Source organism: Uranotaenia lowii, chromosome 3 (genome assembly GCF_029784155.1).
Source record: "Uranotaenia lowii strain MFRU-FL chromosome 3, ASM2978415v1, whole genome shotgun sequence".
Classification (NCBI taxonomy): domain Eukaryota; kingdom Metazoa; phylum Arthropoda; class Insecta; order Diptera; family Culicidae; genus Uranotaenia; species Uranotaenia lowii.
In genome coordinates, this window is record NC_073693.1 from 211,646,294 (window position 1) to 211,674,196 (window position 27,903).

The following is a 27,903-nucleotide window of genomic DNA, read 5'->3' on the forward strand; positions in this document are numbered from 1 at the left end:
ACAAGGTGGTCCAAAATTGCTCCTCTGGTTCAAAATAAGTCCGTTACCCTATTATATTAGAAAGGCGTTTCGTCATTCGCAAACGCCCCTCAAAATCAAAACAAAAGGGCTAACATCAACCACTTTGACATTCTCCTAGCAAAACACGCTAAGGAAGTTGTAAGCATTTTGATTCCAACATTTTAGTTTAACATTTTGAGATTGCTATTACTTTTCGATGAGTGTGCAAAATTTTGTTCAATTTTACTGGCGAGAACTGGCGGAATTTTAAAATCAAAATTTCAAAATAGTGAACGGTTACAAAATTTAATATTAATTAAATAACGAAAACTATCATCGTTCTGCAACGACAATGAACGAGTCCAGATTTTTGCTCAATCAAAGTGAACTCAATAGCTCATCGTATGCAGAAGAAATACGTTGTGAACTGCAACGGCTGCGTAAAAATCAACTGCTTATGAAGTTGCTGAAATTACCGAACTGTCCACTGTCCGTTAACAATCGGGCCCTGCTCGGTGTGCACTTGTCCGATAATCCTTTACCGCTGGGTGAGTGAGTGGTAGATTCTACATTATTCATGATCTTCATCTATGAATTTTTAATCAGATTGATTACTTTTCTAGATAATTAAATCTCCTGCAAACATGTTAAAAATTGGGGTAAAAGGTTTCAAAAATTATATAAAACGCTTCCATAGAAATTCCTTAATTATTAAAAAAAAATAGCCATAAAGTGTGGATAAAACCCACAAAATAACTGCGTTTATGTTAACTAATGATTTCTATTGTTTTTTTTTTATTTGTATGAACTTATGAACTCACAATTTGTATCAACTCGTTATTTGTATGAACTCGTTAGCGATGAGCGGGATGTAAACCCATGCTTTAAATTCCTAGAAAAAAATGAGCCCGTGGTTTGTATTAATTTGTAATTTGCATCAACAAGTGATATACTAACCCAAAGCGGAAAAATATATTCGGCCTTCTAATAAAATTTATAAATTGAAAAATAGAATTGTACTGCTTTCAAGAGACTCCCTTTACTTAAAAAAGTTTTTTTTGGCTATGCTCTTGTTTCAGCTTTTTGGCATTAGTTTATCTCATTTAATTGACCAGAAAAGAGTTGCTTATCCTAAATTTCTTTCTAACAATATTCTTAAATACATTTCAGGATTGGACTACATACGCAATGTTGAAATGAGTTATCATGATCGTGTCGCTCTGAACCGTTTCGTTGAGTCAAAGGTACTAGAACACACACGTCCGATCATCGATAGGTTGCTTAAGCTCACGGACAACAATCTTGATTCGCTCGGTTCAGTGTCCTACAAACACCAGCAGGAAATTTTAACATTGGATGCTGAAAAGCGATCTTTGACCGAAAAGCTGATAAAGCTGAAAAATAGGAAACTACATTTCATGAACCTCTGCGCAGAAATGAGAACTGGTCCGTACCAGAAAAATAGCGTAGAAACAAAAAATGCAGAAAGTAAAGCGTTACAGATTAAAGCAGAGTAAGTTTTATTGAATATTCTTAGAAAAACGATCGATATTAAAATAAGGTTATTTTTTATAGAACCACTCAAAAAGTTATGATTCATGAAGTGATCACCAGGAACGCACACGCTATGAAAGCTGTCAAAGAGGTCGAAGCCAACATCGATACTTTACTCGCTCTGAAATAATGTAAGTTAATCTATAGATTTTATTCATAACTAGTATTTAAACATACAAACCTTAGTCACTGATAAGAGTAACGAGGGCAGTGCCTCGTAAAATCCAATGATCTGAAGATTTTTGCGAGTCCAACAGAATAGACAGCACAAAATTTGTCGAATGACCGGTGGTAGACAAAACGCCGGCTCTCACGCTTGTCTTGTACAACGGTGTCTCGTAACGATGCCCAACCTCGAGTTCGGTGCAAGGTTTCAACCAAACTACAGGCAATCGCGACACTAGCTCGCCCACACGTGGATCACACAAACCACCTTCCTTTAGATCCCACTTTCCGGCTTCGATGAAAAGTCCGTGAATCAGTATTCCATAATTAGGTACCTTGAGATCTTCGAACAGCGAGTTGCTCTAAAACAAAATGAATAAAATAATTGAATGTTATTTATACAAATTTGTAGGTTCTTCAGGATGACATCCTTGTTGTAGCGTTTTGCATATAAAAAATAATAAGGTTAAGGAAACGACGTAGCGTTATATGGCCGGGCTTCGACCAGACCGAACTGAGCGCCATGAGAAAATTTAGAAACAACAGAATTTGAATCTCGTGTAATCACCATACCAGATAAAAATAGCGAATAAGATTGACAGAATCAAATTCCTTGGTTTATAAACAATCGATTCTAGTTCATAAATTTCAGCGTTTTTGTAACTAGTTGAAAATATTTGCACTTTAAGGTCAAGTGTCTCGAAAAAATGTTGATGGCGTTCAGTTCGGTCTGGTCGAATCGCGACCATATGGTGTTAAAATAAGGTGGTGCCGGCTGGGATGCGAATAACCTAAGCGGAGATCGGGTACCCAACTCCGGTGGATGCTTTGGTCGCATGCAGACCGAGAAGGTGGCCGTACGCGTCTGTTCCCCAGGTCAGGAGCGGCGTGCAACAACAACCGAGCGTCTATTCACCAGGTCAGGGGCGGCTCAAACAGCGTCTATCTCGTAGCGAGCGGCTGAATTTATGAAACGCGACTCCCGCCAGCTAAGTCCAAGATGGCAGCCCCATCGCGGGATAGGGACCTTAGACTAACAACCTACTGCTCCCGATTTGAGCTACTGGCCACGGTAGCTATCCAGGCAGTGGAAAGCTGGATGCACTCCAAGTGCCTGCGTCTAGCCCACCACAAAACCGAGATGGTGCTTATCACCAACCTGATCTCACCCCAAACAGGTACCATTGCCGTTGGACCGTGCAATATCGTGTCCAAACGCGCAATCAAGTACCTAGGGGTGATGATTGACGATAGGCTCAGCTTTACGAGCCATGTCGAATACGTTTGCAAGAGAGCGGCAATGGCCACGGCCGCGCTCACACGAACGATGCCGAACTCCTCGGCCATCCAAAGCAGCAAAAGGCGAATCCTGGCAAGCGTGACCACTTCGATCTTGCGGTACGGAGCAGCGGCCTGGAGGCAGGCCCTGGGAAGAAGCTGTAACCTGCAGCGACTTAGCAGCGTTCAGCGGCTGATGAACCTGCGGGTTATCAGCGGATACCGGACCATGTCGTCCGAAGCCGCCTGTGTAGTTGCGGGTGTTATGCCCATCTCGGTTTTGCTTGAGGAGGATGTCTATTGCTACGACAAAAAAGACACGCCCAATGTACGAGACCTCGCCAATGAGGACTCGATGTCCAACTGGCAGCAGCTGTGGGACAGCTCAACGAGAGGAAGGTGGACCCATCGTCTGATCCCGCACATCGGGAGCTGGATAGGAAGAAGGCACGGTGAAGTGGACTTCTATATGACGCAATTCCTGACTGGTCATGAATGCTTCATGAAGTACCACTACCGGTTTGGACATGTGGCTTCGCCATACTGCCCAGATTGTGGTGGAGAAGAGGAAACACCTGAGCATGTGGTGTTCGTCTGTTCGAGGTTTGCGGCGGTACGTACTTTCATATTTGCAGCCTGTGGGCCCGACACGACAGCAGATAACGTTGTACAGAGGATGTGTGCGGATTCCAACACTTGGCATGCGGTCAGCGATGGGTTCACCCCGATCATGAGTGCCCTGCAGAGAAGCTGGAACCAACGGCAGTCCGCGAACGGTGTAGGATGACTCCATCGACGGGGAGCATCTGAGTAGTGTGCGTCCGATCCCTTGATCGAAGCTACAAAGATAAGGCATCATAAGGATAAGCTGCTCTCGATCTGGCACACAACGGGCAGGAAAATCCGCGGGCCAAAAATCCTAGGGTTGCCAGCCAAGGGGGATAAAGAAGACCGGACAACGGTCGGAGTAGACTGACCCCATCGACGGGGGGCTGTCGAGTAGAGTGCGTCCGATCCCACGGTTTGAAGTTACAAAGATAAGACAATACCTTCTGCGTAGCGGATGCCGTGGGTGCGCCGCGTTCGTGCGTAGGATGCTCCACCTTCGGGGAGTATCCGAGTAGAGCGGTTCTCAACGATAGAAGCGGGGATAAGACATGACCTTCTTCGCAGTGGAAATCCACGTTCGGGGAATACCCACGGGTAGAGTGGCTCTCGAAGCCGGGTGAGCCATTCGAGTCGGAGTAGGATGACGTCTTCGTCGGGAATCATCCGAGTCGTTGCGTTAAGTCCCGCGCGTGTGCCGTGACAGGCGCGAGTGTAGGATAAGCTGCTCTCGATCTGGCACACGACGGCAAGGTGGCAAACTTCAAACCCTGAAGATAAGACGTCGGGCTTCGAGTCGTTAGAGGCCTCAAACCTTCAGGCGGAGAGGTTTGTGTGGTCAACCCCGAGTCTTTATGATAAGGGGTCGGGTCTCGAGTCGAAAGAGGAGGGATCAGGCCCCTTACCAACAAGAGGAGGGGTACAAGTGGTCACCTCAAGTCATTACGAGGAGAGGTCAGATTTCAAGTCGTTAGAGGAGAGATCGGGCCTTGAATCGTGCAGAGGAGAGGTAAACCTCGAGTCGATGCGAGGAGGGGTCGGATCTCAAGTTGTTAGAGGAGAGATCAGGCCTCAAGTCGCGAAGAGGAGAGGTTTGTGTGGGAATCTCGAGTCATTGCGAGGAGATGTCGGTTCTCAAGTCGTTAGAGGAGAGTTCAGGCGTCGAGTCGTAAGGATGAGAGGTTTTGCTGAAAGTGGTCTCGTTAATGAGTATTGCCTTAATGAGCGCATTAGCGCGAATAGGCCTCCCACTATTGAAGCATAGTGTACTAAACAGTTCGAGGTGGGAACCAGGTCTGCGGCCCCAGGTGGAGTTTAGGGAGTAGGGGGTATACACGGAGTATATCATGAGTCTTCCCATTGTACCCATGGACCCAGAGTAGCAAACCTGGGGGACGCGGTGGCTCGCCGTGCCTTGGAATACAGTCCCGTAAACCGGGATTTACCACCTGTGGTTACCAATTAAAAAAAAAATACAGACCTCATTAGATGGGAACCGATAAACGAAAGAATAATCGTAGCCAGATTTGGAACAAGGGCAGACCCATGTAACTTATCGAAAATTCTTTCTATACGCTCAGTGCTGCTCCCTTCTGAGAAGGGGTATCATAACAGACGACTAAAATAGCTTGTTCACCCTCCATGGGGGCAATGGATTGAGTATTCAACAACTTCAACGTCAAATAACAGTCAGTTATTGACCGATCGAATCCGCAGCGCAACCCGCAGCTCCTGGGATCGATTGCATCCCTGCTGAAATGCTGAAAGCCGACCTTGCCTTGTCAGCACAAATGTTGCACCGTCTTTTCGCTGACATCTGGGATACTGCAACATTCTCGGCCGACTGGATGCAGGGTATCCTCGTAAAGGTCCCGAAGGAAGGAGACCTGACAGAGTGTAGTAACTGGCGAAGCATAACGTTGATCTATACAACCCTCAAAGTACTCTCCGAAGCGATCCTGAACAGGATCCAGGAGAAAATCGATGCTACACTCCGACGGCAGCAAGCTGGATTCCGATCCGGACGATCATGTGTGGACCACATCACAACGCTACTAATTATACTGGACCAATCCCGGTAACTGCTGGAGTGAGACAATAATGTATCTTATCACCGCTCCTTTTTCTTATCGTAATGGATGAGAACGACTGTGCACCGATCCGAGGATTGGAATCCTTGGAAGTGGAGTGGAATCCTTCAACAATGGAGCAACTGAACGACCTTGACCTGGTTGATGATATTGTTTTGCTCGCCCAAAAACAACCGGATATGCAGAGCAAACTCGACGACCTTACCGAAAGCTTCAAGGCAGCAGGTCTCAAAGTCAATGTCGGAAAGACCAAGTCGATGAAGATCAACACAGGAAATCCCTCCAGTTTCATGGTAGCTGGCCTAACGCTGGACACAGTGGACAAGGACAAGACACAGTCCGGGCAAGTCCTGCTTTACTCTGGCAAACGAGGAGAACATGCTTCTCGTGAACGAGGAGTTGGTTTCCTGTTAAACCCGCAGGCCTACGCGGCCCTCATAAGATGGGAACCGATAAACGAATGAATAATCGTAGCCAGATTTAGAACACCGGTGTCCTGATTTTTCCGGATTTGTCCTGTTTTTCGAGATGCCGTCCTGATTTTCCAAAAACGTCCTGATTTTTAAAAAATATCTAAACAAACAAATAAACAAATAAACAAACAAATAACTAAATTTAATGTGGAATGGTGAAAAAATCAAAAAAATAGTTTAGCCGGTTTTACCGATGATCATCTTTGGTTCAAATGATATCTAAATAGTGCGATATTGACTTCAGGCCAGTCAAAGTTCTTATGCTTTATTTGCATAATTTTAGGCGTCTTAAGCACCTGTACTTCGCCTTTAGTTATGCAATCTAAGCAGAGCTGCATGTTGTTTTCGTCAATTTAATGGTGTCCTGAAAAATCCTAATTTTTTTCATCGCGATGTCCTGACTTTTGTCAAAACCACCTGGCACCCCTGGCTGTTTGTAGAACTTTGTGGCAACAACAACATAGTGATCGGTGAATCGCTCTTCCCCCATCAACCAGCACATGGTCACTTTTGTATTCCGAGATGGCCGAACAGAAAATGAAATTGACCACATCTGCATCAGCCGAAAATGGAGAAGGAGCCTTCTTGATGTCCACAACAAACGAAGCGCAGACATTGCGTCTGACCAGGTGATGATCCTTGGCGAGATACGACTGAGAGTTGCGCGTGTCCAACGGCGCGGGAAAAAAGTCGGGTGTCGATACTACGTCCGCCGGTTGGAGAATCTAGAGGTGAAAAGAGCATACGTTGAACAGCTTGAATCCCGAGCCTCGGAATTGCCGACAGACGGAACAGTCGAATAACAGTGGCGTGGAATCAAGAATGCCTTTATCACGACGAGCCGTGGTAAAGTTTGTGGAAGAAGAAGTGAATGGATGTCGGATGAAACCTGGAGGATGGTCGATGATCGGAGATAGCCGAAAGTCGGAAATAAGCAGGCATGTACCGGGTCAGCCAAAGCAACCGCCCGCTTACGATATGCGGAGCTGGAAAAGGAAGTTAAACTAGCTTGTAGACGAGACAAGAGAGCCTGGACAAACTTCCTAGCCGAAGAGGGAACAAGAGTCGCCGCCAATGGAGATATCCGATTACTTCATTACATTTCTCGCCGCCTCAGTGGTGCAAGGACCAATGCAAGAATGCCGCTAAAAGACCGAGCAGGTCAGTTATTGACCGATCGAACAGATCAGCTCAAACGATGGACTGAGCACTTCGAACAACTCTTCCGAGTCACGAATAGCGATGGCCAACAGAACCCGCAGCTCGAAGCACCAACAGTAAGTCGCATTAATGGCGTCAACTCGAAAGCGCCCTCGCTGGCTGAAATAGAAGCGGCAATCAAAAACATGAAATCCAACAAAGCACCTGGGATCGATTGCATCCCGGCTGAAATGCTGATAGCCGACCCTGCCTTGTCAGCACAAATGTTGCACCGTCTTTTCGCTGACATCTGGGATACTGCAACATTCTCGGCCGACTGGATGCAGGGTATCCTCTTAAAGGTCCCGAAGAAAAGAGACCTGACAGAGTGTAGTAACTGGCGAAGCATAACGTTGATCTATACAACCCTCAAAGTACTCTCCGAAGCGATCCTGAACAGGATCCATGAGAAAATCGATGCTACACTCTGACGGCAACAAGCTGGATTCCGATCCGGACGATCATGTGTGGACCACATCACAACTCTACGAATAATACTGGATCAAATCAACGAATTCCAGGACTCTCTGCTGGTGTTCGTTGATTTCGAAAAAGCATTCGACCGACTTAACCATGAAAACATCTGGGCGGCTCGAAGGCGACGAGGAGTCCCAGAGAAACTAGTTCATCTCATCGGAGCACAGTACGAGGCATTTTCGTGCAAGGTCTTGCACGACGGTTTCTTGTCCGAACCAATCCCGGTAACTGCTGGAGTGAGACAAGAATGTATCTTATTACCGCTACTTTTTCTAATAGTAATGGATGAGATTCTGACTGGATCGAACAACTGTGCACCGAACCGAGGATTGCCGTGGAATCCTTCAACAATGGAGCAACTGAACGACCTTGACCTGGTTGATGATATTGTTTTGCTCGCCCAAAAACAACCGGATATGCAGAGCAAACTCGAAGACCTTACCGAAAGCTTCAAGGCAGCAGGTCTCAAAGTCAATGTCGGAAATACCAAGTCGATGGAGATCAACACAGGAAATCCCTCCAGTCTCATGGTAGCTGGGCAACAAGTTGAGAAAGTGGAGTTCTTCCAGTATCTTGGTAGCCAGATAACGCTTGATGGTGGTACCAAGAAATACATCGAAACCCGGATCAGAAAAGCCCGATTTGCGTTTGCGAGTCTCCGAAACAGTTCTCTCTACGAACGAAAATCCGAATCTTCAACTCAAACGTCAAATCCGTATTGCTGTACGGGTGCGAAACTTGGTGCACATACGCGGTAACCACGCGAAAACTGCAAGTATTTGTAAACCGCTGCTTGCGGAATATCATCCGCGCTTGATGGCCTTCCAACTGGATCTCAAATGAGGAACTACATCACCGGTGTCATCAAAGGGCGCTAGAAATCGAGATTCGGGAACGTAAGTGAAGATGAATTGGGCACACGCTGCGAAAAGATGAAAACGAAATTTGCAGAGAGGCGCTTGAATGGAATCCAGAAGGACATCGAAGAAGAGGCAGACCCAGAAACTCGTGGCGGCGAAGCCTAGCCGCTGAAATCCGAACTGTCGACGAGAATCTTGACTGGGACCAAATGAAGACGCTGGATCCGGATCGTCAACAGTGGAGGTCTTTTCCAACGGCCCTATGCACCGGAGGATCGGCGCGGGAACATTAAGTAAGTAAGTAAGATTTCAAACATTTTAACCCATAATCCGGACAAATTTGGTTTATCACGTAATTATTCAATGAAAATCAAGAAAAAAACTCTTAAAAAAAATTTCCATCAAAACACATCAGCAGATTTTAAATCGTATTTTAGGCTTCTAAAAACCCGTGGATGATTTTTCAGATCAAACTTGCTTAAAAAAAATCGTTCTTGGACGCTAAAGTAAAAGAAAAAACTGAGTTTGAATTTTTCATAAGATTTTGCAAATAAATTGAATAAAGCCGGGCAAAGTCCGGTCTTTTTTCAACGAAATCTGGGCAACCGGTCCGTATCGAACATTTCTTAAATTTTGTGTCGAATATTTAACTTGTTTGTTTGTTGTTGAATTATAGAGACTTTAAACTAAAAGTTCATTCATCTCTTAGTTGACTAAATTTTATCGAGCAGTCGATTTCTTTAAGACATGTGATCACTAACTTTTCAATTTCTGTATTGTTGCACAAAATAGTTCTTATAGATGTTGTTAGCTGCAATCTTTTTCTTATATCGTCATATTGACGGCAATTCAGCAGGAGATGTTCCACGTCCAGGAATATTTAACTTATTATGTGGTACTTATTTGATTTTTCATAAAAAAGGAAATGACATTCAGAAGGAGAGCCAAAAATGCAGAAATCCAAAAACAAATGTTTGCATTGCTCCATATAGAGTACTTCCAGATAAAAAAAACCGTATATCATCTTAGAAATTTGAAATACAAATATTTTATTTGATATGAACAAATGCTAAAATTTCAGAAAACAAAATTGAAAATTTGGTTAACAATCCGATAACTTTTTAAGAACAGTCAACCAACTAAGAGTAAATTGAGAAAATATTTTCTAATAATTGTATTGAATCAAATCAACCACTGAAAATGGTTGAAAACAAAGTTTCTCTTTTTCCATTCCATCGAAAAGAAAATCTACGAAAGACATTAGGTTCAGTTCGGGTACTGTTTGACAAAAATGGATAATTTTGAGTTTTCGCTTAAAAAAATACGTGTAAACTCACATCCGGCCACATTTTTACATACTCGAACGCCTCTTTGAATGCAAACTTATGCAATCAAACAGGAAAAAAAAGGTTAAACTTAACGTTCTAAAATTTGGTGACGTTCACTAGTGGTCAAGGGGTTAGCCTCCTAAACTCTCATCTAGATGGCGTGGGATCGATTCTCTGCTGTTTGATGAACTCCTATTTAAACGCCACAAAAAACTTAACGTTCGAAAATTTGGTTTATAAGCCAAGCCTTAAAAAAAAAAGAATAAGGCCGGAACATGTTTGGAATCTTTCTTTTGTCACTTGGAGTTCTCCACGTGATTTGGAGGGAGGTATAATTAAAAATAATTCAATTTGGCAATCTTTGAAAATTCTCGAACACAAAAGATGATAGAATTCCCATCTTCTACAGTTTGATTTTCCCACTGTCGTTTGAATTAACGAAAAATTTAACAAATTTTTAAATTACAACTTGAATTTTATTTATTTCCCTCTTCGGGATTTTCGAAGAAATCGAACAGAGGGATAGAAGGTGACAAAAGAAAAATTTCACATTTGTTCCGGCCTAAAGCTATAAGATAAGTTTCGTACCTTCTGTCCTCGTGTTCGTCTTTCGTAGATGTCCTGTTGGTTGAGCTTGCAATTCATGACATCGAAATCAAACCTCAGTGTATCGATGGGAATATCGTTTTTCCGAGCATAAGTTTGAAGAGTACCGGTCAGAAATGATTGCGGGAAGAACAGACCACAAATCCAAGAAGAAATTGGAAGGCCATCGTCGTACCAGTTCTGGATGTATTCGATTCGTTGTTGGAAATCGAAAATCCAGCTTCCCAGCGATTTAGTTGACAAAAATCCATTCGTATGCCACAGGCCAGGGACTTGGTTGTTTGTGAACGCCTTATAAATAGTTTCCAAACTTTCCGACATTACCACGAATCCCTGTATAGCCTTTTCTAGATCGTTCAAACTCATATGTATAACATTTAGTAGTTTGTCGAATCTTTCGATTTCTTGCAGTAAAACGGTACTTAGAGAAGGTATGCGGTTTTTGTTGTCTCGTTTCATCAAATCGGGGTAAGGGTTGTCGATGTTGATAGCTTTGGCAATAGCTGTTCTGATACTTTGGATTTTTTCGAGACAATTTTTATCTTGCTGGGCAGCTGCTGCTTCGCTCAACGATTCACCTCCACTTATGCTATCAAGAAGTGTTTCAACGAAGAAGCGAGTCTCGTTTTTGTTGAAAATTATATTGGCATTTTCATGCATGCCGAAGACTTCTGGAGGATCGTGAATAGGTAGATTGTTTGCGTAGGTCTTATATTCTTCTAGGGAACGGGCTTCAGGACAATAATAGAGACCACTTTCGCTATATTTATATTTTTCTACGAGTATGCCCTCAGAGGAAAATATTTTCAAAATAGATCTTAAACATCTCTGATCCCAGCTATCCGTTACTCTGCCGCCGTATGTAATCTCTCCGTTGATATATACTAAAGCGTCCCACGGTATTGGAGCTTTGATTTCTCTTTCGCAATAGATATCTAAAGTGCGTAAAGCACATTCTCGATCGCTTTCGTTGAATTCGTAAGTTATATTCCATCCCAGAGGTCCGAACTTTCGCCTCTCAAGAATAATTCCGTGGAACATACACAAACCAAAAATCATACTTCTCCAATGTTGGCCTAAAACATGCATTTCAAATTCGCCAACATTCAAATCGTTCAATGAACGTATCAGATTGGCTCGCAGCCCTTTTGGAGGTTCATTTGTAACCTTCACAGAATTTTGCAGAACGCTTATAGGAAAAGTTTTCGCTGGCATTGATGATAAGAATAGACGAAAATCAGCGTGCGCTGGCTGTAGACCCATGACTATGTTAGTAACAATTACTTCCATTGATTCCATCCAGGATGTTGCAAGATGGCAGTTTTGAAGGAACACCCAATGGCCATGTTTAGTGCCATTTTGTATTAGAGATTCTGCTGCCGGTCCTTGGCCTTGCCCCAATGAAATAGAATACAGTTTTTCTCCAAACTCCTTCTCCTGCGCAAATTTGATCAATGCAGTCATAGGATCAGATCCTGGCGAGAGCACAAAAACAAGTGGCGTTGTTGATGAAATATCCATATATAGCTGCGGTAAAGTTGTATTTTTTGGGGGCTCAGTAAATTGTTTTCCAAGTTTAAAGCGGATAAAATCGGTTATAGCTATTACTAAACTCTCTTCTTTCAACGCAGCTATGAACATCAGTTTTTCAGCAGGGCTTAATATTTGGTTGAAATTTTTGTAAGGTTCTATAATCTTTGGTGCAGGAGATAACTCTTCTACATAATCTTGCAATTGTATTCGTATTGAAGAGTTTAGGTGGCTAGACAATCCTGCGAAATTTTCGAAATTATCCTCCAAAAAACGACAATTGTACCACGCGTTGTCTGTTACATATTCGGGTTTTTCAGCCAATGAATAGTTCCGAGTTGTCGGGCCACGAAGTATGAAGAAAAATTGATCGTCTGAGAATTCATTTACTTCCTTGCAGACGGCAAAGGATAGTAAAAACCCAAACAATAGTTTGTGTTTTTCCAACAATCCCCGAGATATGTTGGAGAAAACGGTGAATGTAATATCATCCAGCAAAGTTCGCAATCTTTCGCGAAGTTCCATCCTTTCACAAGGCTTCGCTATCACCGAACAGTAAACCAAGGAAAAGTATCGTAAACTAAACTGATACATGGGATCGATTTCCGCCAATGAGGACACCACAAAATAGAGGACTGCACCGCGTGCTGCTAGAATACGATAATTTTCCCGAGTTGCGGCGATGGCCGTTTCTGTCTTTTCTGTTTCTATTAAACGATCTGCGATGACCATAGAAGTTTCTTTAGATTCGTTCAAAGCATCGACAAGCTCCTCGTCGTCTAGAATGTTGCCTTGTGAGCTGTACAACATTTTCAGTACTTTGTCCTCCAACATTAGCAGTTGTTGCTTGTCTGCGTTTATACGCACTATCAGATCATTGCGTTGTCTTTCCATTTCCGGGAGCTCTATTTTAATGATGTCACTGAAAGACACATAATAGAAATAATTATTTTTGATTTTAATTTGTATAAAATTCATTTCGTATACAGTTCAAGCTGTTATACTCACGCCAATAGTTGATCCTCGAGTCCAGCTCTCGATACCAAAAAGTTGACCAAACAAACTTGGATGCAAATTTCGGGCAAAAAGTGCGGATTCGCCAACTTTGTGGTCATGAACAATCGAAAGTTGTGATCGTAATCTACATCCACATCGCCCAGCTTGATCATAAGGCGCCCATTTTGCATAAACAAACGCTTCAAAAGAACGTTTTCCAACACTGGATCCAGCGTTTCTTGGATATCCTCGATCAACATCGGTATTCCTTGACGAATGCTTCGATAGAGAAAACAAAAATTTTAAGTTTTTAATACATGTTGGTATTTAAATAAATTAAAAATTACCATATTTCTAGAATACGCATCATGTTTACATCAGTCAATTTAATTATTCTTAGATCGTTGCCGAGCTCCATATTACGAATCCATCTGTTGGCTTGCTCTTGAGGGTCAATCATCAAAGGCCATCGTCCTCCTTGTGTTGAAATAATGGCGTTTTCAATCGAGATTTCATCTCTCGGCAAGCCGTACATGTTCCATTGCCGTATTTGATATGAATCGCCCAATATTTTGATCAAGTTGAACTCTTTGCTGCTAGGGATATCCAAATTCTTGCACTCGGATACCCACACAGTAGCCAGTTCTCGTCTATAGTCGATTGGGAATGCTCCTAAATATGCAACATAAGCTGACGCAACCAAAACGTCACCAGGAACGGCGAATTGTTCTGCTGTTAGTTCTTCAACCGTATCTCGCCAACGGATTTCTTCATCTGCCAATGCAGATGTTAATCTACCAGCCCGATTCAAGCGAGCCGTAGTCAAATCATTATGATCCTGTAACACCTTCATCTCCCGTTGCTTTTCCTCCAAATTGGCCATCAACATTTGTATTTTAGCTTCGATTTCGGCAAGTTCGTTCTGTTTCGATTTCAACAGCTGCATGACTTGTTTCAATTCCTCTTCAGCGGCTTTTTGTTTCAATATTTTCGGTTCAACTACCTTGTAAACTTTGGAAAACCTTTCAATTGCTATGACCCAAAGGCACATTGACTTAGCCACTTTGGAAACCTTTTCGATAATCTGTATTTGTTGAACAAAAATATTTGTCATTTCTTGTTCATAGGAACAATAATTTAATCATACCTGTGGCTGAAAATCCTTATGTTCAACATATGTTTTAATTTTTTTAATTATTGTGTCAGGTATATGTTCTTTATCGTATTCTTCGAGTTTTTTCAAAAAGTTGACATCCGCCATCACAATTTTTGCTGCATTCCAGTCCGTTCTAAAAGGTTTAAAAAATCAGCGATCAATCATGTCATAGCTTCATAATAACTCTAAAACTTACTTTGCCCCTAGAAGTATACATACGGCTTCCATAACAAATTGCACCAATCTAGGGGGTTTTTGAAACACCCTTAGTTCGTTAATATCATTCTTATTCAAAGCTTTCAGTGCATCCTGAGCAGCTTTCAATGTGGGCATCACAATTTCTAAGTCCTTCGCTGCTTCATCTGCAATCTCTTGGGTTTCAGCAGCTTTGATTTTGGCTTCAGCCTCATCTTTACCGACGCTGCGCTTTACACTTTTAGCAACGTTATTATCTTTATCCAGTTTAGCTAGTAGCTCTTTCATGTTCCGTGATTTTTCTTCCAGTATGGGTACCATCTGTTTTAGTTCTTCACCCATGTCTGCTACTACAGCATTCGTTTCTAGAATTTTGGTCAATCCATTTGCAATTCTGTCTTTCTTTTGCATAATCAACTCTACTCTTCTATGCACCAGCACAGTATACTGGTTCAGCAATTGAAGATAACTGCTTGGTGTTGTGTAATAATGTCGGCGCATTTCTCTGAAGAATCTCTCAGAGATAATTTCAACACTTTCGTGAATCATGACACACACTTGGGCAAGATGTCTGCATTGAGTATCGTTCTCAGCCACTTCTTTCAACGACCCGATTGCTACAGATAGTAAAGCTTCTGCTGGCCATTTTACAAACCAATCAATGGTGCAACAATTTACCAACGAAGGAAACATTCGACAACGGCGTCTAAAAGTATCTCCTACCGGGCTCATACAGATGATCAAGTGCAAATTGGTACGAACTCGTTTAATAAAGAATTCAAAAATTCCATCTCTAGTTGTATTCGGAAAACCGCTTTCTATGCAAGGCTGGCGAGTGTTTAAAATAATTTTTTCATATTCATCTCCTTCAAAAAGATTTGGAACTTCGCCAGAGTTCAGAATATTATTTATGTCTTCCATGAATTCTTCCTTCACGATTTGAGTGTCAGTTATCAGAAAAACTAATGGACTATTTAAAACTCCCGCTATCCAGTAAATTTTTCTTAAATCCTCATGGAATGAAGTATGGTCGTAACCTCGTCGCAATGCTATTTGATGACATTGATAACCATTAATATGGGCCGCCAGTCGAGACAAACTTTGCTTTCCCATTCCAGAAACGCCAACCAATAACCCATTTCCTCTTTCCGAACGCAATAATCGAGCCAAGCGTACCACATGTTCAATCGCATCTCCGAAAAACACCAAGTTCATCTCTTTTCCTCCCATCGAGTTGTAATCCTCGAGATAATCTATGAGAATATTTTTGAGTTTCTTAGAATCCTTAATCTCTTCATATACCCGATCTTCCACGGCTTGACCGTAGACCATGAAGTCTCCAAATAGAAGAGTTTCGTTTTGATGTACAACCGTCATTTCGAAGTATTTGTCACAGCAATCCTGCAGCAATTTCTTGAAATACGATTTATCTTCCAAACTTATCAGGCGATCATAGAATATGCGTGAAGCTTCGTGGTAAAATAATCTCATCATTTGTAATGGACTTGCGTAAGCAGATGAATCGGCCTGTAATATACCTTGAACGCACTTCGATAGATCTCGTAAATTGAAAACGTAGTGAGACTTTTTTGGAGTTGGCAACAATTCTTCGGATATGCGTTCATAAACAGATACTGCAGCTTCAATGAGTGGTTCCGCTAATGGACGTATGGCGAGGCAAAAATCACCAAGAAACCCTGATAAAATTTCTTTGAATATAGTTTTCATCGTATCACTGTTGGGTGTTGATAACGAGAGCAAAGCAAAATGACGAACGAATCTAGGCGTCAAAACATTCCTTCCGCCACCTGGTGGTGCACAAGCTGCTCCTAGTGTTACATTCACTATACTTTTCCAGTACATTTTATCTCGATCATAAACTCCGTGGAAATCCAAAAATTGACGTAGAAGTTCTATCGGCGGTTGACTGCCGTAGGTGTCTAGTTTGGGCATATTCACATCGTCGATAAAAATGATGATCTTTTTATTGATCGGTGCTCCCAAAAGAGTCTTTTTACGACGCTCAAGTCTTGATTCTATGATTTCTTGAGTACGAGCACTTCCAGATTGGGCAGAGAAATTTACGAAAATGGGAATAACATTCGACTGCATTAGTTTGTTCAGAATGTCTCTTGCTAGTACAGATTTTCCTACTCCTGTATCTCCGGTGAATAGAACAGGAGACTGATCCCTTAACAGCATATCAGCAACATAACCATATTTGGTAGTATCTAACGTAGGCACCAGTAGATCAAAGTACGGAACATTTGGATTATAATTGAACTTTGGGTGGATATTAGACCAGCTTTCCCAGTTTTTGATATCTGGATTGATTCTGTAGTCCCATAGAGTGCCTTCGGGTAACCTAAAAAAATTAATTTATAGATGGCTATAACGCTTTGAGATTGTTCAACTTACAAGGCAGCATCTCCTTCCTGAAACGAGTTCCTTAAATGCTTCTCAAAACCTACTTTCGAATCATCCATAAGATTTCCTGCAAACGACCACAACAAACACCACGTCCATAGTTTAAATACATAACTTTTAGCGTCTCCACGTTCCATCAAATTAATTCCTTGTGTTGCTTTCAGTATCAAAAACATAAGTTTAGTCATCATAGTTAATTTGCTAATGTTCACCTGATCGATACTCCATCGGCACTTTCGATTCAAATATTTTGTCATACCCTCATGATACTGCTGATACAAAAACTGAATGTGCTCCTTCAAATCATCATCCAAATAACAAGACTCAACCGTATCCAACCAAGAAGTTATTAGAGCAGACCACGTCAAATGAAGTGGATCCAGATACACCATGCCGCATCTGGATACAGTTGCTGGAGATGCTTGGCACAAATCTTGAACTTCGAAAACCATATGCACCCAACTGGTCAGTTTTATTCGTTCTGAATTCGCAAGACAAAGCATTTTATTATCATCCAAGACGGTGTTCAAATTTTCTATCCAAACAGCATCTACTGGTCCATCGCAAACTACCCATTGATGCTCCTCCTCTGAAATTATAAAAATAATTTAGGCAGTGCTCCACGATATTGCTAGTGACACGACCACAAACCGATCACATTAACTGCTGCTCGAATGGCGAGGCCAAGAAGACCGTCCTTCCATTCCATTGTTGCTAAGTTTACAAATCCATACAACTCGTCCATACTGATTGCTTTCGGGTTCAGCGTTTGTATGTTAACGGGTCTATAATATGGTCCATCTACCATGTCATGATACAGCTTTTCGAGGGCACTTGCCAGGACATGAAGTACGGATGTTTTGCCGCTACCAGTTGGTCCCACCAACATGACACCCCATCTAACGACCATGGTTTCGTACAATTGAAGAGTTTTGACAACTAAATCTGGCACAATCTGTAGGTTCTTGTCACTCATGCACGCCTCGATTGCTGTTTGCAGATTGCCTCGTTCAGGGTCTGGTAAATCAATACCAGGGAACAGATCCCCTAGAATGCCCTTGAAAAGTATCGCATCATTCGCCAGGAATTTTGGTAAATTCGAATCCCGCAGTGCACAAATCAGGGTTATGTCTTCAGATTGATCTGGTGAAGCACGTTTCAGTGCTCCTGCCATGACCAACACACTCTTCACGGCTCGCATTCCGAAATCGTAGTGATCTTGCTGACTAAGCTGTTCGCTGCAGAGTTTGTACATCTGTATCATTTTTTTCGCCAACACTTTGGATGCTTCGAAGCCTTCTGAATACAGAATAACCTCAGCTATCAGTGCATAATCGGGAACCATCATAGATATTGGACGGAAAAGTGCCTTCAGGTTATCGGGAAGTTCTGTACGGCCCGCATATCCGGGATTCATTGTGATGAAGGCGGCACACGACGGCTTCAGTCGGATTTCACGCCCTTCAAACATGAATCGTTTCATTTTCATTGCTTTTGCGTTACGAATTGTAATGAGTTGTTGTGCGATAACTGAAAGCACTTCTATGTCTATGCGATTGAATTCATCAAAGCAGCACCACGCTCCCGATTGTGCTAAACCCGTGAAAAATCGGCCCATCATTTTGTAATCTAATCCATCGGAACAGTTGAAGACGACGCACTGTATAGCGAGAGCTTTTGCCAAATCCTTGGTTGTTTCTGTCTTTCCTGTGCCGGCCGGTCCTGCAGGGGCACCTCCTAAATCCATCTGTAATGCCCCCATAAGACATAGGTAACATCTGTCAGTGAGAGGAGTAATGACCAGAACTCCGCCCGCGCCTAGATATTCATAGAAATATGGCAAATTAGCCGATGCCATTTTCGTATGCACGAGATCAGATTCAATAATCCAGTAATATCTAAGCATTTTCAACCACTCAAAATCCGTTCTGAAAGTTGTGAAATTATTCAATTAAAGAATAATACCCAAAAATGGTTCAACACTTACGATCTTGTCACTTGTTTATCGATCATTTGGCTTATAGTGTCCATCGCATGCACATCAATGGTAATCAATGCGCACAAAACCTTTCGAACCAGTTTCGAAATATTGGTTCTTGCAATGGCCGCCAAAATGGCTAGATCCTTTACTAATTTATTTTTGAATTGTTCCATATTATTTAGAACATTTCCTTCACCATCCAAAATGGCATGAACTTCGGCACACCACTGTTGCTGCGATACTGTCAAGACAATCTGATTAGGATGTTCTTGCATCCAAAAGGAACGATCTTTGGTATGGTAGGTTCGATACCCCAGTCTCATGTATCTCTTCACTGCTAGAAACATCGCTTCTTCTACCTTAGAAAGCCAATCTTCAACTGCTCCACGAGCTTTCAAGCCCACTCCAAAAGTCAATCTTTCGCCCTCTGGTGATATCATGGCCACTATATCGTTCGTCATAATGGTTTCTCCTGTTTCCGTTTTCTTTTTACCAAATTCGATTCGAGCTATAGCATCGAAACATTTTCTCAAATGAGGTTGCACCGCATGTGGATTTTTTGTTTGAGCGAGAATCTCAAGTAATTCGTCGTTGGAAAGAAAGTAAAATCTTGGAAAGGCCATTCGCTTGACTTCCAAATATGCCTCTAGACACCGGGTAACCTTTTCTAGCAGGACATTATTTATTTGAAGTTGCTCCAATACCCCTTCGGTGGTCATTGCATTCAGTGCCATTGGGGATTTCTGAGCGCGTCTCATAAGATCTTTCCAGCTTTTATCTACTTGCAAAAACATCTGAGTTTCCTGTGGAAGCTGTCTTTGAATGTCTGGCGCAGAGAAAATGGCCTCTAGATAAATCCATGACTGTTGACATAACATCCATTCGTCTAATGTTCGAGAGAACAGATCCAACTGTCGAGTCCAGTCATCTACTTTGGCCTTTATTGGACCAACATGCCTGGATGCAGCTATAGTAGATATATTAATACTAGAATCATCCAAAATTGTTTGAATCTCATCGACACCGGCCAGAATGAACACATCTCGAGCATCCCTGTGGCTGACAACCGTTAATTCCAACTCCTTCCATGAGTTTTCAACTTTGTTCAGTAGAGCTTCCAGACCAGCTTCAGCACTCGCCATGTTTGAAACTTCCATCAACTCGTTAGACACTTCTTCATCGAAGGCATGCGCTTCTTCAAATGTGTGAATGTAAATATCATCTTCTCCAGCAATTCTCTTATCCAAAACTTGTTCAATTTTTATCCAGTGACGAGTTTTCAGCGCTGGGTTTCTAAGATAAGTCAGAACTGGTATTTTTTCTTTGAATTCCTCGGCTTCAGCTTTCAATTTAGGAATGATCTCGTTTTTGGGTAGATTCTTATCCAACATAGCGCAGTTTTTGAGAATTTTGAAATTAAGAGCTTCTACTTCGTCCACATTCAGTTCGTTGAATTTGATTTCACTCCACAAGACAACGCTATCACTCCATTGCTGTACGCTATCCCATAACGTTTGTCGAAGTTTCACTTCGTGAATTACTACATCAAGCTTATCGAAGCGAGTAACTTCCAGGCGAAATTCTTTTTGATATTTTCGATATTCCTGAGCCTTCCGCTGACACGATGTTAACCTTTCGGATAAATCGATCAAACAATCACGCACCTGAGCAGGATCTGAATTGATATCTAACAGCCAATCCTTGAGCACTTCTTCGCTTATTTCAGCAACCTCAACAAAAATCTTCGCTATGTCAGTTTGAAGGCAAAGCTCAAATTTACTGATCAGTTCATGCTTCTGCTCACGCTTCAAATCCAATATCTGTTTAATTTTTGTCAATAACTCTTCCATATCTAGTGAAACAAAATAAATTGCTGTTGAAAAAATTCTTTCGATTAATTAAGTCATTCGTATTACCCAAATATTTGTCTTTGTCTTCATCCTTAAAAGGGATGCTATGAATCTTCATGATTTTCAAAGCTTCGTGGGCGTAATTCAATTCAGTTTCCAAGTTTTCTATCTGTTCATCACAAACTTCCAAGAAGTTGAAATAATAAATGTAATGATTTGTTTCCTCCGGGACAACAAGCAGTTTAGTTGAGATCTCCTCGCCTTTTTGTTCGACGTAATCAATCTTTTCCAATGCCAGTCTAAAAATATGTGTGTTAGTATAGAATAATATTTGATTAACCGTCTTTTTATTTACTTTGGCAATGTTTGCTCTAATACAAGAAGCAATTCCTGACAGACTGGTATTATCTCCTCCCGAAAACTAGCTTGTTTGATCAACAGCAAACCTAGTTGTTCGGATTTCTGCACATTTTCCAGATCTGCCAACTCTGAGTTGTACTTCTCACAATAGGCCCGTAAAGTGTATAAATCGGTTTCGTATCGAATCAAATCCCGGTCCATGGCTAATGCATTCTGGTAGTTCTCTCTTAATCTATCGAATTGAACGATGTATTCATCAATCATGTCATATGCTTGTTGAAAGTTATCTGGGATCGATTTGCTAGAAAGAGAAAATTTTTACTCGAAATTCTTCAACACGTTGCTTGCAACCTTATTACGTACAGGTTTTCTAAAAACTGCTTATTGTTCTCAACCAAAAAATTGAAACTTGCAGGAGCTCCACAAAGTCGATCTTCTTGTCTCCCCATTATAATGGGTCTGAAACGATAGAATGTTTTTCAAAGAAAAAATTCGCATAGGTTCCTCCGTACTCACTCTGTGAAAAGATTGAAATAAGGATCACTTTGAAAACGCTCGATACTCCTGGTGGATTCCACCACCATAATACAAATTTGGTTTATGAAGTTAAGTGTAATTTCCCTTGAAGGATCCACCTCGATTGTTGTAGGTTTTAGTAAAAGCTCAACCGTCATGAAAGGCAATTTATCGTGTCGCTCTTCCATAAAGTATCCTCGAAAAATGCTGGCCATATTGTGAAAAGATTCCGTTAACACATGCTGCAGAAGATGAACCATGGTATGATCAACGTAACCCAAAAATCTGGCCAACATAGCGCACAGTCTCCTTTTATTCGCTCTCTCCGTAAAACTCATGATATCTTTAATTTTCTTCTTATTGCTGATACCTTGGGCTTCATCTTGGGGCGAAAATCCATGATCCATTAAAGTGTTGCAACAAGCTTCATCTGAGAAAAGGTAAAATACTCGATTCAAATTCGGACTTAAGACTGAGATTCAAAATTTCAAACGAGAACTCTGAAGCAGATTTTTTATTAAAAATCAGAATTTAGACATTTTTGTTGTTTTATCACATTTCTAACTTAGAAAAGAGGAATTGAATTGTTCTCATTCATAATCCTGATAAAGATTCAAGATCCAGATATTAAAGCTAATGGTAGTTTTGAAAGGATTCTAAAATTATTAAAAATCAAGTTAAATATGAGTTCGAAGACACTGTTGGAATAGGCTTTTATCTGTAACAAACGGTATAAAAGAACAGCTAAAGGAACAATATCACTGAAATTCCCTGAACATCGCCTCAGAGTCGTACAAATTCAAAGAAGGATGCTCAAGAAAACACTTTACATACACCGGTCGTGATTTTCCCACTTGTTTTATTATCGTGGAGATAGAAATTTGCACTGAAATTTTGAATCCCTCACTTTGGTTGTTCCCAATTGTATGTTTACGCCTACCTTAGCCGGTGACTACGCGGTAGTAGAAGTTTTCCACCACGGGCACTAACGGAAACCTCCGTTACCGGTGCCTGGTGGCTGATAAGCCGCATGTGTTTCGCTCAACTTAGCTTAAGCGAGCCGGGCCAGAACGATTGGTAGGATGAAATATGTCCTTCATATTTCTGTACACTTCCACGGGCGGGAGCTTTCGATACACTCGTCGTGAGAAAGATAGGGAGATCTCAATGCTTATATAGATGGAGTTCATAAAGATTGAAGCAAAAATTGGGGGTCCTGGATGTCTCTCAACGGTTCACGTGTTAGTTATCCCTGTTGAAGGTTTTAAGGCACTGGTATTTATCGCGAGTGCTAAATGTAATTGTCACCAGTTTATTGATAGACTGAGGAAATCGAAAAACTGAGGGAAATAACGAGAGGACTGTTCCCTCATCATAATATCAATAGCTGGCCGCAAGTCCCGTATGACTGGGATGCGAGCGAGGAGGAGTTAATATCGTTGGAAGAACTGCGCGACATCGCCAAATCCCTTCAGCTGGAAAAGGCTCCGGGTCCAGATGGTATCCCGAACATTGCAGTTGAGGCCGCGATCATGAAATCTCCCGAAATGTTCCGAACGTCAGTGCAAATTTGTATAGAGGAAAGGATGTTTCCAGATATTTGAAAACGGCAGAAGCTGGTTCTGCTACCCAAACCAGGAAAACCATTGGGGAACCCATCGGCATACAGGCCAATATGCCTACTGGATACGGTTGTGAAGGTTCTGAAAACGGTGATCTTGAATCGTATCCAGCAGTACACCGATGGCGAAGGAGGATTGTCCAACAATCAATTCGGCTTTCGAAAAGGGCGAAGCACAGTCGACGCCATTCGAACTGTCATTGAAACGGCTGATAAAGCCAAACTCAAGAAGAGAAGAGGGGACCGTTTTTGTGCGGTAGCAACATTGGACGTGCGCAACACCTTCAGCGATTGATTTTTGCGCTTATAAAAATGAGGATACCGAAATATCTCTGCAAATTAGTGGGAAGCTATTTCCAGAACCGCAAGCTACAATACATGACGAGCGAAGGATTTAAGGAAATTGATGTTACAGCTGGAGTACCGCAAGGATCGATACTGGGCCCGGTCCTGTCGAATATTACGTACGGTGAGGTGCTGACATTGAGCCTGCCAGAGGGAGTAACTTGGATGGTTTCGCGGACGATGTCGTGCTACTAGCGACAGGTTACTCAACAGAAATCGTCCAGCTAAGAGCTTCAGAGGCTGTAGAAGCGGTATAAAGCTGGATGCACTCCAAAAGTTTGCAGTTGGCTCACCACAAAACCGAGATGGTCCTGATATCAAACCTGATTTCACCGCAAACAGGCAATATTACAGTTGGATCATGCACTATCGAATCAAAGCGTGAGCTTAAATATTTGGGTGTGATGATTGACGACCGACTCAGCCTTTAAAACTACGTTGAGTATGTTTGCAAGAAGGTGGCAACAGCAACGGCCTCACTCACAAGGATAATGGCGAACAGCTCGGGGATCCGAAGTAGTCTGCGAAGGATAATTTCGAGTGTAGTTTCGTCAATCCTTCGGTATGGAGGGGCGGCCTGGAAATCTGATCTTAACATCCAGTGTAACCAGCAGAAGCTGAACAGTGTACAAAGGCGAATGAATTTGCGGGTCATCAGTGCATACCGCACCGTTTCGTCGGAGACTGCATGCGTTGTAGTGTAGAGTCATGCCCATCTCGGTTTTGTTGGTGGAGGACTCATATTACTTCGAAAATAGAGGCACGCAAAACGTGAGAACACGAGCCAGAGATAGCTCCATGGCCAACTGGCAGCAGCTGTGGGACAGCTTAGAAAGAGGAAGGTGGACCCATCGTTTGATCTAAAACATCAAGGAGTGGATGGAGAGAAAGCAAGGCGAAGTGGATCTCTACATGACGCAATTCCTGACTGGTCATGAATGCTTCATGAAGTATCACCACAGGTTCGGACATGCGGCCTCCCCGGTCTGCCTAACATGCGGTGACGTGGACGAGACAACCGAACACGTGGTATTTTATTGTCCAAGATTTGAAGAGGAACGAGCCAACATATTCGCCACCTGCGGACCAGAAAAGACAGCGGACAACATGTTGTAGAAGAAGTGTGATGACATCAACACATGGCAGGCAGTCAGTGATGGGCTCGCCCGGATAATGACTGCTTTGCAAAGGAGTTGGAGACTGATGCAAATTGCGATTGACGTAGGATAACGTAAGTTAAGTTTACTAAGCTTAAAAAGTCCGAAGCTATCAAATGAACTACGCAAAACAATCAGCGTAGCCGACGGGATCACAACGTGAAGATGATCTTTGGCGGTCAGGATGATATTTAATTTCAAAATAAACTTCTTAGCGAGTGTTGCATAAGTAGCGCGTATGCGTGAATTAGACACCCCCTGCCGGAGTATTGCCTTAGGGCAGGTATCGGTTTGGGAAATTGTCTGAGGCCCCAGGTGGAGTTTAGGGCGTATATATATACGGATGAGTATATAACGAGTCGACTCATTGGTTCCATGTAGACACGGCACTTGACGTGCATTGGGACCAATTCGTAAAATTCTTTCTTCAAATTTACCACCTGGGTAACCAAAAAAAATGTAATTGTCACTTGCAGCTGCACTCTAAACGCAATGATGAGCAAGATGACCAAAGATTGAATGGCCGTTGACCTCGCCGCAGTGTCTTAACGACGTGACGTCATCCTTTTTTCGCCCCCATCATGTTCTACAATCAGCAATTCTTCAACGTCATTAATAGTAGCCATCTGTTGTTGAGATCCAGATGTCCAGAACAGATAGTTGATGTTGGAGCGTAGTGTGGCTTGGGGAAGTTGAAGCAGAAAATCCTTACGGCAGACATAAAATACTTTCTTGGCACATAAGTTAATAACGAGTATTTAACGCGAACAAAGTTCCAATCAAACTGACAGATAGCTTACCCATTGCTACAATCCAAATGTTTTGTCGTTATACCTACTGTTAAATTTTCCAATCTTATTAATTTCACAAAATCAACAAGATTTAAATATACATTCTTGATGAGCTGGAGTGTTAAGCCAACATTGCCTCGAAATTTCGATCGTTTGCCAAAAAACTGTGTTCTACATTCAACATATTTAAGCTTAAATGCACATTTCAAAATAAATTTCAAGTAAGCATTCGATTTTTGAATTGAAATTGAGATATTTTTTAAGGTTTTCAAAACCGTTCATAAGGTTTTATTATTTGAAATTAAATAATAACACTAGTTTACAAAATTTAAAAAAAAAATCGTGAACTTGATTGACTGACCAATATTTTTAATGTGGAATCGGGCGCTGAATTCGAAAATGAAAATCAAAAAAATTTCAGTAGAACCGTTTTTGAGTTATGCTCCAAATATGAAATTTCGGAAAAACAAAAAAGTTCTTGTACTTAGATTAAAATATCTCGGACGGCATAACAGTAATTTGAAATCCCTCTTTTGAATATTGAAGGTGAATAAATTTTCTATCGATCATCTGAACACTGCTTTTGCGTATGATCAACAGTATTGTTGATATTAGTGACTTTATGATAAAAAAAAAATAAAAAAACGCATTTTTTAAGGGAAAATTTTGTTTCAGCGAAAAAGAATTGAATAAAGAAATTTTTCGTTTTGTGATGATTTTCAAGACCAATGTTCATCATTGTAATATGTAGATGTCAGGTAATTTTATTGCTGAGAGATGCCGTAATTCCTTACGAAAGTCAAGGCACAAATTGCAAGGAATATGACTTGAAAAATATTTTCGGATTTTTGCAGGGAATTATCGCATATTTGATACTATTTTTTGTACAAAAGGTTTCTACAGTTAATTAGAAGGGAAAAACGTACCGAATTCTTAAAATAAGTTTATATCTAGCTAGATATCGCACTGGGGCGTTTTGCCCACACTGGGCATTATACCCCCAGTTCCCCTACTCAAAAATGCAACACAACTAGCATGTGTAACATGGTGGAGTCGATGGGGAATGGTTGAAGGATGAAATTCCAGCCAGACTTGTTTCTTAAAACCTTCTAGAACTGTTTTTCTTCCGATTCCCACGGTTTTCACCAAGGAAATTTCATCATGGCGGGAGAATCGGGATAAAAACAGTTCTATCAAGTTTTAAGGAACGAGTCCTACTGGAATTTCATCTTTCAACCATTCTCAATCGATTCCACTACAAATCCATTACAAAATTGTTTGATGAGGGGTGAAAAAAATCATAGTCTTCGTCTGAAAAATCTTCTATAAGAAGCCTGATGAGGTAGTTGTTTGAGACTTCTTTTGAAAAGAGTTAAAAATCAAAATTTGTATAGAGACAGCTCATACTTGAGAAAGTCTAAAATCTTTTGTCCAAATTTAAAAAACCTTTCAAATTTACGAGGAACTTAAATGCCAGCTAGGTGTCTACTTACATAAAATGTCTTTCATTTTTCGGTTGAATTTGAACAACATATCGCGAACCTGCTCATAGGTTACCATCTGAGTTTCCACAAAGTACGGTAGATGCCAATTTTCCGTTACGGAAATGTCGAAAAAGCGGAAATGTATCAGCAGTTCATATTGCTCCCGCAGATAGAGCAAAGCTTTGGCCAGCTTGGGCTGTGCCAGGAAAAGATTTGTGGCCAGCACATGTCGGGCATTGGTATATTTTTCCCACTTGATGTTCTGCCTCCAGTGGCGTAACGCTTTTGCGATTCGAAATTTCTGGAAAAAGGTTAACTTTGACAGACTTTTGTATTTATCGTAATCTTTGAGCCATTCGTCCAGTGGACTGAAATGGTTCTCCTTGTCGCTCCAATAAGTGACTCCATGTCTGCTCACTGTAAAATACTCGTGTTTATCAACTTTACTGAAGGGGACTTCGCTGGAAAGTTCAAAAATACAATAAGAACTTTGAGAAGTTTTTTATCTTTAAAAAGCATCGAAACTTACAGAAAACTATATGGGGCGAAATATTCACTACTTTTTGGGTAAGCGTAGGTCAGAAACAGGAAACTATTATCCTTGAAAGCCTTCACTCGTTTCTCTATCAATTCTTCGATGTTCAGCGGTTTCGGTCGATTCAATTTGAGTGTTCGAGCCGCGATACGTTTTTTTCGTTCCCTGAAATTCGAAATGATAACAATTTTACAGCTGAATTATTTCGCCAACCTCATTTATACTCATTTGAATCCGATAGAAAAACCGCCTTTGGTTTGGCAAATTTTAGGTTTGATTTTTTAACACTTCCATTCTTCTTGTCCATTTTCACAAAATGTTT

The 27,903-nt window shown here is 41.5% G+C and overlaps 2 protein-coding genes across 2 annotated transcripts; one reads left to right on the top strand and one right to left on the bottom strand.

Annotated features, from left to right (window-relative positions):
* The first annotated feature begins 220 nt into the window (after positions 1-220).
* LOC129756057 (uncharacterized) lies at positions 221-2,111 on the top strand. Its single transcript, XM_055752811.1, has 3 exons — positions 221-548; positions 1,171-1,513; positions 1,576-2,111. Exons 1-3 carry the CDS (start codon positions 353-355, stop codon positions 1,682-1,684), a joined length of 648 nt encoding a protein of 215 aa, XP_055608786.1. The 5' UTR covers positions 221-352; the 3' UTR covers positions 1,685-2,111.
* LOC129756056 (dynein axonemal heavy chain 6) lies at positions 1,520-27,903 on the bottom strand. The gene is made up of 17 exons (XM_055752810.1): positions 27,806-27,903; positions 27,576-27,746; positions 27,056-27,507; positions 21,649-22,078; positions 21,496-21,591; positions 21,128-21,433; positions 20,839-21,071; positions 18,929-20,774; positions 17,593-18,869; positions 16,933-17,530; positions 14,516-16,879; positions 14,311-14,452; positions 13,511-14,247; positions 13,176-13,442; positions 10,620-13,089; positions 1,736-2,081; positions 1,520-1,675 (listed from the first exon to the last, which is right to left on the bottom strand). The coding sequence occupies exons 1-16, from the start codon at positions 27,886-27,888 to the stop codon at positions 1,737-1,739; spliced, it is 11,817 nt and encodes a 3,938-aa protein (XP_055608785.1). The 5' UTR covers positions 27,889-27,903; the 3' UTR covers positions 1,520-1,675; position 1,736.

What these genes read in the sequence shown, in the direction of transcription:
- LOC129756057 (XM_055752811.1), top strand. Translation starts at nt 353, where the DNA reads ATGAACGAGTCCAGATTTTTGCTCAATCAAAGTGAACTCAATAGCTCA. An exon ending in CGATAATCCTTTACCGCTGG is followed by an intron (nt 549 to 1,170) that starts GTGAGTGAGTGG and finishes AATACATTTCAG; the next exon opens with GATTGGACTACATACGCAAT. An exon ending in GCGTTACAGATTAAAGCAGA is followed by an intron (nt 1,514 to 1,575) that starts GTAAGTTTTATT and finishes TATTTTTTATAG; the next exon opens with AACCACTCAAAAAGTTATGA.
- LOC129756056 (XM_055752810.1), bottom strand. Translation starts at nt 27,888, where the DNA reads ATGGACAAGAAGAATGGAAGTGTTAAAAAATCAAACCTAAAATTTGCC. An exon ending in TTAGAGCAAACATTGCCAAA is followed by an intron (nt 21,072 to 21,127) that starts GTAAATAAAAAG and finishes ACATATTTTTAG; the next exon opens with ACTGGCATTGGAAAAGATTG. An exon ending in CTCGAGGATCAACTATTGGC is followed by an intron (nt 13,090 to 13,175) that starts GTGAGTATAACA and finishes TGTGTCTTTCAG; the next exon opens with TGACATCATTAAAATAGAGC.